Source organism: Fusarium fujikuroi, chromosome FFUJ_chr02 (assembly GCF_900079805.1).
Source record: "Fusarium fujikuroi IMI 58289 draft genome, chromosome FFUJ_chr02".
NCBI classification, from domain to species: domain Eukaryota; kingdom Fungi; phylum Ascomycota; class Sordariomycetes; order Hypocreales; family Nectriaceae; genus Fusarium; species Fusarium fujikuroi.
In genome coordinates this window covers 3,384,509-3,396,659 of record NC_036623.1, presented here as the reverse complement: position 1 = coordinate 3,396,659, position 12,151 = coordinate 3,384,509, and the positions used below count along the sequence as shown (strand labels likewise).

The 12,151-nt window shown below is 48.7% G+C and overlaps 5 protein-coding genes; 2 read left to right on the top strand and 3 right to left on the bottom strand.

The window, feature by feature from the left end:
- Window positions 1-686: 686 nt before the first annotated feature.
- Window positions 687-1,706, bottom strand: FFUJ_04285 (related to SSU81 protein, involved in the HOG1 high-osmolarity signal transduction pathway; the record flags this gene model as incomplete). XM_023572448.1 has 3 exons in its annotated part: window positions 687-1,214; window positions 1,265-1,573; window positions 1,626-1,706. The coding sequence occupies 3 exons, from the start codon at window positions 1,704-1,706 to the stop codon at window positions 687-689; spliced, it is 918 nt and encodes a 305-aa protein (XP_023426569.1).
- Window positions 1,707-6,268: 4,562 nt separating this feature from the next.
- FFUJ_04286 (probable RO-10 protein, required for nuclear distribution) lies at window positions 6,269-6,935 on the bottom strand (the record flags this gene model as incomplete). XM_023572447.1 has 2 exons in its annotated part: window positions 6,269-6,672; window positions 6,728-6,935. 2 exons carry the CDS (start codon window positions 6,933-6,935, stop codon window positions 6,269-6,271), a joined length of 612 nt encoding a protein of 203 aa, XP_023426568.1.
- A 925-nt stretch (window positions 6,936-7,860) lies between these two features.
- On the top strand, window positions 7,861-9,589 carry FFUJ_04287 (probable AVT6-involved in amino acid efflux from the vacuole; the record flags this gene model as incomplete). XM_023572446.1 has 5 exons in its annotated part: window positions 7,861-7,868; window positions 7,933-8,015; window positions 8,069-8,649; window positions 8,695-8,854; window positions 8,901-9,589. The coding sequence occupies 5 exons, from the start codon at window positions 7,861-7,863 to the stop codon at window positions 9,587-9,589; spliced, it is 1,521 nt and encodes a 506-aa protein (XP_023427181.1).
- A 380-nt stretch (window positions 9,590-9,969) lies between these two features.
- On the bottom strand, window positions 9,970-10,369 carry FFUJ_04288 (probable ribosomal protein S16, mitochondrial; the record flags this gene model as incomplete). XM_023572445.1 has 2 exons in its annotated part: window positions 9,970-10,237; window positions 10,293-10,369. 2 exons carry the CDS (start codon window positions 10,367-10,369, stop codon window positions 9,970-9,972), a joined length of 345 nt encoding a protein of 114 aa, XP_023426567.1.
- Window positions 10,370-10,756: 387 nt separating this feature from the next.
- Window positions 10,757-12,032, top strand: FFUJ_04289 (TGR-CL10C-like protein; the record flags this gene model as incomplete). XM_023572444.1 has 7 exons in its annotated part: window positions 10,757-10,768; window positions 10,823-10,931; window positions 11,029-11,094; window positions 11,149-11,243; window positions 11,497-11,593; window positions 11,644-11,872; window positions 11,930-12,032. The coding sequence occupies 7 exons, from the start codon at window positions 10,757-10,759 to the stop codon at window positions 12,030-12,032; spliced, it is 711 nt and encodes a 236-aa protein (XP_023427245.1).
- Between the last annotated feature and the right edge of the window lie 119 nt (window positions 12,033-12,151).

Genomic DNA, 12,151 nt, shown 5'->3' with positions numbered 1-12,151 from the left:
GGTTTCCATGGTTCTTGGATGGCCCCGCCACTTGCAGATCCTAAATTTAGACTCAGCCCAAACTCACAATTGATCAACTCGAGAATTCAGCTTGCATTCCAATAATCATCGTGTTCACTAGGTCAAAGGGATACCTTGTCCCTTGTCGTTGTAACTACAGCTTGCTTGGTACTGTTCATATCTGCACCTGGCCAACCCAGATCCATTGACAAAATACAACCCCTTCCACACAAAGCCCAGCCTGCTCGCAGGTCTACGAGCACGTTTCCTCGTAAACTCAGGCCCACAACCACATCGGGTCGTCGGGCGTTATGCCACTTCGCCAGAGGGTAAGAAACCTGATTCGAATCAAATCTCGCGGGTTTCCCGAGGGTACTAGATAAAGCGAAGAACAACAATAAGTGGGGACAATAGAAAAGAAGACATTCAAAGTGAAAAGAACAGCCTAGTTGCAGGCGCCGTGGTCCGAGGTATAACACAAGGGGGTTTTTCGTCCCAAATATACTCCATCCAACATATTTCCCATCCCAGTGCAGAAACCAAATCGCCGAGTCGTAACTCTAAAAACGTTAAAATGCGACAAACAATGAACGAGCAGCCCGTACGTGGGTCTGACGGTGTTCGACGGGCGATATATCGCAAATCGCCGAACGGGTATCCCAGGGAATCCATGCATGGATCGTTGCTCATAACAGGATGAGGTAGTTGCTGGGCGCAATACCCGTCTCGCCGCTCTCTTTGCGCGCTTGCCACCACCTTCCGCTAACATCCGACACTTCGAGGATCTCGTGCTTGGAGAATGAAATTTCATTGGCATCATCCGGGTTGGCCTCGTAGCTGTAGATGGCCTTTGCCCTATAGGGATATTCAGTGGGTGGCACGACCTCGGTGTCGTTGCCGGGAGAGTTGTTTGGCTTGGCTTGCGGTGGTTGTTGTTGCATGACTGAGTTGGTGAAGCTTTGGGGAACTGCCGATCCGCGTGCTCCTCCGACTTGCGAGATACCTCCCACAGGCGATGGGTTCTCAAAACCATTAAGCTGAGCAGAAGTGTACATCTGAGGGGGCTGGACAGAGTTGGATGTCTCAGGGCGGCCACCGTAGGCGTTCATAGTAGATCGATGAATCGTAGTGGATTCTTTGGCGAGGGCGAATGAGTCAAGGAAAGCTCGAGGAGTTGAAGAGGGACTGGATCCAAAGTAAAACGTCCAAATGACCTAACTTGCTATTAGATTTACGCCTGAAGTCAATTTGGAATGCAACTCACGATAACCATAGCCAGCAGAATAAAGCCAGCAGAGGCAGCCTCACGGGCGCCGCTGTTAGAGTAAAGGAGCTGGTTAATTCCGGATGAAACAAGGACAATTCCGGCTGCGAGATAGCCAGTCACAGCAACGTGGTAGGTGTGAACTGCATCGCTTCCAATGACGACGAAGACGCCAAGAATGAGGCATAGACAGTAGATACAGCTCCACCACACGAAAGTTGGGAAAGGGTCGTTCTTTGCAAGGTCCGCATCGCTATTTTGTTGTACCCGTCCAATAATACAAGAGACAAAGGTGATAAACCAGGCGAGCTGCAAAGGTCAATTAGTTGGAGGGCTGTGGCAGAGCGTGAGAGGAACGCACCGTGCTAATGGAGAGCGTGGCCAAGGCGAAGGGGTCGCCGAGGATGTTACTCATTTGAATGCCCTTGCGCTGGCCATACATTCTTGAGTGATCCATTTTCTGAAGCGAGGGAGAGTTGAGAGAATACGATGGCATAAGGAGCAACGGTGTCGAACGAGCTGGCGATCGATGCTGATGCTAGAGTGAGAGCACGCGCTTTCTTCGTTGGTGATGGTCGGTTAACAAACAGGCGTAAGCAGAGTCGATTGCTACCGGAGCATTCGTCAGAAGAAGAACGATGTAAAGGCGAAGAGGCTGTGCCGGAATAGATGCAATTCGTTGCTGTGCTATGCAGAGCCAAGCGAAGCGAAACAGTGTCGATCGTTTGTAGGATTTCGGTTGGCGTAAGACGAGCGGGAGGTCGCGACAGAGGAGGAAAGTCGAATGACAGGAAATACGTAGGCAATAATAGAAGATGGAAAAGAAAGGAATGGAATGACCCAAGCCTGTGGTTGCGATAGAATATTACCTCAGGTGAGTGGATTCAGTGGGAGGAAAAGGAAGAAAAGAAGGAGAGGGCGGAAATGATTGAATTGAATTGAACGGACGGTTTGAAATGGGAAGAGAATGGACAGATTGGATGGATGAGCGGGATGCGCTGGTGAGAGAAGGGGGAAAATGCAGGGGGGTAGTCCAGTCCAGTTCAGTTCTAGACCAGGGACCTATTTCAACGGGCACACACAGAACCTTAGGTAGGTTCAGTACGCGCAAGATAGTGGATATTGCGACGTGAACAAAGTTGTGAGGAGCCCAAGTCGGTAAAAGTGGTCGAGGAAATAAAATAACAATAATAATAGCCCGCTCGTGCAACTCATGCAAGATACAGCACAAATGCGCGCGGCTGTAATGGGGAACAACAAGTGGCGGTTCTGTGCTGAATGGAAGCCACTGCCACCCCAATGAGTGCTGCACGGTAACCAGCCCGACCAGTAATGAGGTGCCGCCGTGTGTAGCGTCGCAGCGGCAGACTGACGCGGTCACAGTCAGACGGGAAGGGCACAATTTCAGGGGAAGGGAGACGAGGGCAGTCTTGGCCCTTCCGGTTCGTATTAAGTCCGCGTGACGAATTGAAGAGGGAGGTATATCAATCAATGATATGGAAATGACTGAATTTGGTGGTTGTCAGGAAAAGAACTCGTCGAAAGGAAAAGACGATGAGATTCCGGGCAGGAACCGATGGAAAGCTAATATGACCGTCCAGTGGATGTCGCTCAGGTTCAGGGCCTCAAATCCACTACCTTACAGAGTTCCCCGGCTGTGGGAAATGAAAGGCAGACGATAGTTCCGAGTGCTCTGAGCAAATCAAATCTCGGCCTACCCTTGTTGAACGTGGCGCTTCGTCTGCTCGTTGGCTCGGGCCCAAGTTCTGGGATCTGGAGAAACTGTCGTGGCCGTGACAGGGTGGATCTTGCGAAGAGGGAGAGAAGTCGGACAACTTTAGCAAGCCGAGTCCGTGGTTGGATTAGAGACGATAGAGAACAGTTGTTTCGTTTCAATGTCTTGCTTGTGGGCGATGGTTTATTGGCATCGATGTTCGTTCCAGTGCCTTCAATATTCATCAAGATGAGAAATGGGAGCAGCCAAACCTGGTGTAGAGTGCAGGCAGCCTTCAACTTATTCTGGCACGTTCAGCTGCTATTACCCACCCAGGCTCTCGCAGGAATGGATGATACTGTGACTGTTGTCCAGTGAAGGTTAGAGTACACACTGTCTTGGAAACCCCAACCTACCCCAGCCGACATCATCAAGTTGACGGCGCCCTGGACAGGAATTCTACCTGACTCGTCTCAAAAGCAGTCAGCCCAGTCCAAACATACTGTGGCTGCAGAACACTTCGATCCACGGCAGCACCGTTCATGTGCTGTTGCAAATTGGCCTATTCTACCCCGTCTTGTTTGAGGTTCGACTAGGGTCAAGTCTAATGCGGGCTATTGGCTGGTCGTGAGGCCTTGACTCCATTGCGGCAGTTTCATCGATACCATCTGGTTAAGCACAGGGCCAGATTTCATGAATTCTGAGCATATACATACAAGAGAAAATGTTGACAACCTAAGAGGCAGATCAACTCAGCTCAGAGGAGGCTCGCGTGCGCCTTCTTAAAAGATGCAAGCCATTGGATCTTTCTTATCATCGAGTGGCTGGTGTTTAACTCGAATAAAGCACTAATTTGAAACATTGACTACGCTCTGCCTCGTGACAACCGTTCAAATGTGGTAGATTTTTTCGGGCCGTCTTAACATAGAAGTTGAACTTTCAATTCAATGTTGTCCGAGCGTCTTCTTCTCAAGAAGATCTGATATTTGATGCCTTGCAATTGCTTGCATCAGACCCCAGCGACAGCGGATCGTTCTAAACCAGTTCCGTTAGATCGACACAGCTAATCGCTACCGTTGCGGATCTATCATCTTTTGTTGATGGACTTTGTCCTTTCGTGAAGCGTCACGAGGTGATCAGTTCAACCATTTAGTTTCCTTTTCTTGCTATAATCAAGTTGCAATGCCCTGCTACCTTAGCCCCTGATGTGATACTTGACTGATTCAAACCAGCAGCGCGCCACCTCAGGTATCTTCAATAACGTCAAACCTGAATCTTCAGGTCTGTCCTACACTTAAACCCAACTTGTGACCGGCTGCCTCACTTCCCGCCAAGGGCTCTGACAGGCCCAGTCTCGATTCATCCCGTGTTACTCGACTGTGTCCACGAAAACCCACCAAGGGCTTTTCTTTGAAACTTTAGCTGACCCCAGTCACGGGAGGGCATTTACCCCTGGAACCACCAAACTCAACGAACGATGAGCCGCACAGCCGCGGATTTTCCCTTCCGATCGATCTTCATGACGTTCAAAGTCTTACTTTTTCATGTCCATCGACGCGTGGGTTCTCTTTGTCTTGATGATCGGCTCTGCTACAGAGCAGATCGATTGATGACAGCGCAGCATTGTTTGTGGAGCTGCTCCATTTGACCAAAAAGCTTGGGCTGAGCCACAACGGTCGCGTTGCTGATCATCTGGACTTTTCTGGGACTAGTATTTGTCTATCAGGGCCAGTCATGGCCAAGGGTCCCGCGATATCTCTTGCTTTAAGGCTCATCGTATTTGTTGTATGGTGAAGTCCGGCGCCTACAAGAATACTTACACGGTTTGCACTTGTTCCTTAGAGCCGATTACATCCAATGATATGAAACTAATTAAACCACCTAAAGTAGCCTGCAGTTAGCGTCAGGTACAACTCAACAGGCTCAAAGCTTCATATGGATCCACGATCCACTATCCAATATCCATCGTGAGTCGTAGCTTGACAGATACATGTACCAAGAAGCTGCGTAGTATACCTAGCCTAGTGTTCGTAAGCTGAATGACACGAGAACATGGTAGACAGGAACTCCAAGCTGGCAATGCCAAAATCCGAGGTTTCCCAAACACACCTGTTACACGGGCTCAAGCTGTTTTCCGCCTTTGACAGTCTTGGTAGCAATGATCATTAGAAGCTTCACAAAGGATGACGTATGAAATGGCTGCCAAACCAATCGCAAGTCTGTGGACTGTTTCGGTAGAGCAGCTAGAACACATATCTACAAACCTGGAATTCGTTCGAGTTAGAAGACATGTATCATGTCCAAGTGGCGAAACCTCAAGTTCTTTCTTCACCCTCATCCTGTCACTGTGTAGTCCTACATCATCAAAATGCTCTAATGAAGGTCACCGCCCGAAATCTCATGTAGTATCACGATTGTCCAAAGGCAGGCTGGTTCACATACTGCTACTTATCAATTCCGCCATGTGACAGCAAAGCAATATTGAAACACTTGTAGGGTATTTGCGACGCGGCATCGAGCTCTCATTAGTGGGCAATTAAAAAGACTGAAGTTCACTAAGATGTGTATATCTAGGATCTGGATCGTCTTGCACATAAAGCTTCAAAGAGGTCTGATCACGGCGATGCCGACGGACGTGGGCACCAAGTCGGCGTATCAACTTCTGAAACAATCCTCCTACACTTTCTCAGCCCTTGATGGCATTTGCTATCTGCTCAGGCACAAAGACAGTCTTCCATTCATTAGGTACCGAGAACAAAGAATAGTTTCAATGTGATAGCTACGAAAGCGATCGCCAGGACATCCTGGAAGTGGACTACTGCGAAATTAAAGCAAAATGTCGTTGCATTATACAGGAAATGGGCATAAGATTGCCATGTTCATGACCACTGCTCTCGTCCAAGGTTGGTATTGGCATAACTAAAGCGTGGAATACCAAGGACGGTTTCATGGCCCATCGCAGTACATTCATTGCAAAGCGCGAGGAGATCAAGATTCGATATCCCCCTACCGAGATGTCAAGTGCAAATAATGAGTTGATATAGTTCGGCCTCTCTTGTAACCATGTCCCCCACAGCTCCGTGACAGACTAGCTTTGAAAAAGAGGTCAACAAAAACAAATAGCTAATCTTTGATTTACCAATATTGAACTCCAATGCACTATTGAGTGGATGTATTGGGTCACTGGGGCAGGTTATAGGTATGCGCTGTATATAGTTTTACTTGCCCAGAACCACCCAACATCTAAATCAACCAATTCCTTAATTTCAAGGGTATCTTTGAACCTGTTTTCATAGCTCTTCTTCAGCCTCCAACTCTCGCTCTGCCCTCCTCACCTGGCGCTCAACATCCTTCACTCGAGATTCGAGGCTGGCCATCGCTTTTGAGTTACTAAGGATACCGGTTTCGTACCAGGAACGAACTGCGATCTCGCTCCTTTGTCGAAGGTCGGCCATCTCAGTAGCTTGTGCGATTTGGGTTGCTTCGATTGCTTTCATTCTATCCTGCAATGCCACAAGCGCTGCGCTATCCGCAGGATCCGGAATCGGACTGTCTTTGATCGCGGTAAGGGACGAGAGAGTCGCAGGAAAGGCGGACGCTGAGGCTAGAACAATGGATTGGAGTGCATCGATGTCCAGCTGCGATGGTGGCTCTGATGGGTCGGACGAATGAAAGAAATCGGGGTGAGCTCTGTCTAACAGGGGTTCAGTATGGATTGAAACTTCAAGATAAATATGCCTGATACATACATATCCTCATGAGCTCGTGGTAAACGCGGATATCGGACAGGAGCATCGAGAAACGTCGCTCGAGCTTGTTGAGCTGGCTAGCCGCCGATTGGTCTTGGGCCAGCGCAGGTGATTGGTTCTGGCCATAGAGGAGATGCTCGATTCGGAGAAGCCGTGATTCCAATAGATCGAGCGTAGAAAGAGTTGTTTCGTCCATATTGGTGGCCATCGTGACAGCGAGCGCCTGGGACAAGCGTGATAAGGTAACGTACAGTACGCCAGAAGATGACGGAGCCGAGGTGGAGTGTGGCGGGTCATGGGATTGATCCATTATCTTGTGAGACCTGCAGAGTGAATCATGGTCTTTGTTGTCACATATTTTGCTCAGACAATAAAGAAGAATGGAAAATTACACTGTAGAGATTTTATAGTCAATCTATTAATACAAGATATGCAAACTTGTTGAATGATAAGCCACTACTCTTTATCATGAGGACGTTGTAGAAGTATGTATGAGTTATGCTCTTCGTCTCATGCCCCTGGAAAGCCCTGAAGCTATTCCCCAGATTAGGATCATGGCTTGTCAGAACGCCCGATGATTCGCCAAATCATGATCTTGGCGCATGCTCATTGGACGCGTGGGTTCGGCATAACACTCCGTTTATTTCAACCTGGATCGTGGCAGGACAGGAATTCGTGTCTCCTGATCGCTTCTTCTTCCTCCTGCATCTCAATCATCCACAACAACCTCGTTGGCACTTTGCTCGTGACTTACCGTTTTGGTCTGTTGTGGTCGGACGGTAGTGTTGAACTGTTTGTTCGCCAGGGGCCTTGTGCCGCGGACGGTGCAGTATCAGCCAGCGGGTTGACGCAATAAGGTCTAGGGCTGCTGGCTTACCAGCCTTTCCGCCTCGTGCCTAGTCAGCACCTCAATCGGATCCTAATCCGAGGAACGCATCGATAACGAATATACATACCTCCAACACCTCCAACTCTACATTACAGCAGACAGGCGCACAACCCGAATACAGCCAGCTTCACCCCTCGCGATCGCGCCGAATCCTTGACGACTCTATACGCCTTATCGCCGTGTAATGACGAACTACTCTACAATATCTGATGGAAACGCTTCTTTATTTAGAAGTGCCGGCGACATGTCAAGGTGAGGAGACTTCGCCTGCCGACATCGGTTAAGGAAACATCATCACTGACGAATGCTTTCTCAGACCTCGACGTCGCGGTCATAAGGATGGCGGCCATGGAGGCCAAGCCACTACGATCAGCAGTGTCGTAAACCTGCTAAATACAAGTACGATGGACATCCTCTTTCTCTTTGGGCGCCTACTGACAGAGGATGCGCAGTTGTTGGAGCTGGCACCCTTGCCATGCCCTCAGTTATGTCACATATGGGTATCATGTTGGGAGTGGTGCTGATACTGTGGTCTGGATTGACTGCCGCTTTCGGTCTTTACCTACAATCTCGATGCGCTCGATATCTCGACCGAGGAACCTCTTCTTTCTTCGCCCTATCGCAAATCACCTATCCCAACGCCGCCGTTATATTCGATGCTGCGATTGCGATCAAGTGCTTCGGAGTTGGCGTGTCTTACATGATTATCATTGGAGACCTTATGCCTGGTGTGGTATTGGGCTTCCTTAGCAACGCTAATAGCGCTCCGTATCTGGTCGACCGAAACTTTTGGATCACCGCGTTTATGCTTATTATCATTCCTCTGAGCTTTTTGAGGAGGCTGGACTCACTGAAGTACACTAGCATTGTTGCGCTTGTCTCCATCGGATATCTAATTGTCTTGGTGATCTATCACTTTGCATCCGACAAGCACGCCGACCCTGGTAGTATCAGAGTGATCCAGTGGGGCGGAGCCATCGAGACGTTGAGCGCTCTACCAGTCGTTGTGTTTGCATATACTTGCCATCAGAACGTATGTCAAATTTCTGCAAGTTCATGATCCAGCTAACACAGTTAGATGTTCTCCATTCTCAACGAGCTGAAGGATAACTCACCATCAAGCATTATTGGAGTTGTTGGCACAAGCATTGGCTCTGCTGCGTCAATTTATATTGTCGTGGCTATTACCGGTTACCTCACATTTGGCAATGCTGTTGTGGGAAACATAGTCTCAATGTGTAAGTTTCAACCCCTCCCCATACTTACATAAGCTCACCAAGGCAGATCCTACTGGAGCTGCTTCAACAATCGGAAAAGCTGCTATTGTTGTACTAGTCACTTTCTCTGTTCCTTTGCAGGTTCACCCATGCCGAGCTTCACTAGATGCTGTATTGAAGTGGCGACCGAACCGCAACTCGTCGAACAACGGACGAACCGCAGCACCATTACTCCCAGCATCCCCGGCAGGCGATCATGGAAGCACTGCCCCGATGTCTGACCTTCGGTTTGCTGTGATCACTACTTTCATTCTCACCTTCGCCTACATGACTGCTCTCTCAGTCACTAGTCTTGATCGTGTCCTAGCCTTCGTTGGCAGCACTGGGTCAACTTCTATTAGCTTTATTCTCCCTGGTCTTTTTTACTATAAGATCAGTAACCCAGATAGCATACACCACCAACGACTGGCCAAGGAAGACGATGATATGGATGAAGACACATCTACCTCAGATGTTGAGGAGTCCGCTGCACTGGCTCAGAGCACAACTAGTGTTCGCAGTGGTGTGAGCATCGCTAGCAATGCCAGCACCCGCAGCAACCGAAACTCGTGGCGTTGGAGACGCAAGTGGCGATGGGATCTCGAGCACATCGAACATCACCATCTACGTAGACTCGCCCTCGCACTGGCGATGTACGGATCCGTCGTCATGACCGTGTGTCTTGTTCTGAACATTTTCTTTGCTGTCACTCATTAATTGTATCATTTTCTCTTACGGCCTCATGGATGACAAATGCTGGATACAGGCGTTGTTAGAAGGGGCACATGATGTTTTTTCAGCGTTTCAACTTCAATAGATGGCTTAAACTTAGTTAGACAAGGTATTGTAGCGCTTCAATACAATTACAATAGCGAAAAAAATGGATTGGCCGTCGTGATGTGAACCCTTCCAACAAATATTATACAGACTTCTCTAGTTGCTGGACAGGTCTTTGATCCGAGATCCTGTGCAAGCCCCAATATTTCTTGATGTGGCTCTTGGTCTTTGGACTCCCATCTGACTGAACTTCATGATGTCGTCCTGGAACCAACGCCCATCGATGCCTTTTCATACATATCATACAGCCCCCGAGCCACTCATCGAATTCTGACCTTCCCCTGGTCTATGACACCCTTTGTGTTGTCTTGTTTGGGGCCAAATTGCTTCTTTGGTAGAATACCCACCATAGAAAGTAACCTCCAGGCTGTGTCTGTGGGCTGTGCACCAACACCGATCCAGTATCTCGCGCGTTGACTATCGAGCTTGATATCCTTATGAAGCTTTCCGGATGTGTCGTAAGGGTCGGGTTTAGGAATTGGGTCGTAGGTGCCAATGACCTCCAGCGGGCGGGAGTTACGAGCCGTCCTAAATACCTGTTAATGATGCGCTCAATTGTGACATATATCACGGGCTGACGGACCGGGCGTGGGCAATGACAATATTGTAGAAGGGTTGGTTTCGACGCCCAAATCGGGCGAGGCGGATCTTGACAACCATGGCGGCGATATGGGGGACTTGAGGACCACGAATTAAAGCAATTACCAAGTTGTTGCTGCTATTCTGAAGGTTGTCAAATTCGACACGGAGCCGGGGGCTATTTTTGCCGATGTGGCTTGCATCATATGGAAGATGGTGGGTCGACCGGGAATAGTGTGGCTACCCTAGGCACCTATCCACATGGAGTTCCAACGGCGGCTGATGAAGCAGCTCTTGCCGAGTGATGTCAGTCCGTGACTCCCTGGACATTTCAACCATTCCTGACTGACGACATTTTCGAATTCACCCAACTTTTCCATCTCTCAGACCCATACGGAATCTAGTTTCCGCTAAGACTTTTGCGAGGATTCATCGATCATTATCAAAAACGCAATATTCAAAGGCATTATGGCGATCAAGGCAAGTCATAAGTACTCTCATTGTTACTCTACGTTCATTCACTGACCGTTTCAGACCCTCGGAGCCAAGGCTGCTGCTGCTCTTGATCAGGAGCTCATGAGCACTGGAGCGTTCTCTATTGATCAGCTCATGGAGCTCGCTGGGCTTGCTGTTTCTCAAGCTGGTTAGTGATTTTACCTGACTTGAGCCCCCTAAGATCTCACTTTGGTCTCACAAAGCCCATGCCATTTCTTATGACGATGAACTGCTAACATAATAAGTCTACCGCCTCCAGCCTCTCGAGAGTGGCCGCAGGATCCTTGTTGCCTGTGGTCCTGGAAACAACGGTTGGTGTTTTGTGCTTACCTGCTTATACCAAGAATTCTCTCTAACAGCATCAGGTGGTGATGGACTAGTTGCTGCTCGCCATCTTCGTCAGTATGGATATAGCCCGAGCGTCTTCTATCCCAAACGAAGCAAGAATGATCTCTATCAAGTAGGTTTACCAAGAAAATCCGGGTTTCACAATTTTTTCACCATGAAAGTCGCATGACTTTTTGTTTGTAACATTGCTGCGATCTTGTAGCTACGTACTTCTCACAATTATTTTGTCGGTTTTCTACCAGTACTACGGGAATCGTTGAATGGTAACAACCGGTGCACCGGAAAATCGGTATACCCAACCTCTCAAATACGTCTCGTCTTGATTCCATATCCGAAAGCTGAATAGTTGCTGATACTGCTCCCAGCGACTCGCAAAACAACTTGAAGACCTTGGGGTTCCTTTCGTCAATGACTTCCCCTTGGCGCTGAACTCGACGGATCATGTTGTCGACGCGATATTCGGTTTGTACTTGTACTTTTTCGATAGCGACAGTCTTTGACCGTTCAACTAGGTTTCAGCTTTTCAGGAGAAGTTCGAGAACCATTTCCTGCTGTGATTCAAGCTCTTCAGGACACAAAGCTCCCAGTCACAGCAGTTGATGCCCCTTCATCCTGGGATATCGAAGATGGTCCACCGAAGTCGGGACTCGGCAGTTCCTTCATGCCTACAGCACTTATTAGCCTAACGGCACCAAAGCCACTAGTGAAGCATTTCAAAGGTCGACACTTTATTGGCGGGCGGTACGCACCAGTCAATAACACTGTCTCAACTCTCAAGGCAACTAACCTCCAGCATAGGTTTGTGACTCCATCCATCGCAAAGAAATATGACTTCGAGGTCCCAGAGTACAAAGGAGTCGACCAGGTCGTGGAGGTTGAAGTAGCTGGACAGAAGCTCTGAGAGTCATGGCTGGGATGATGGCGGATCGGAAAGAGGAAGTATGCAGTAACTACCCCTTGTTCGAGATTTTGAATATATAACAGGCGTTTTACATGACCCGACAGCCTCCTCTCAGACTA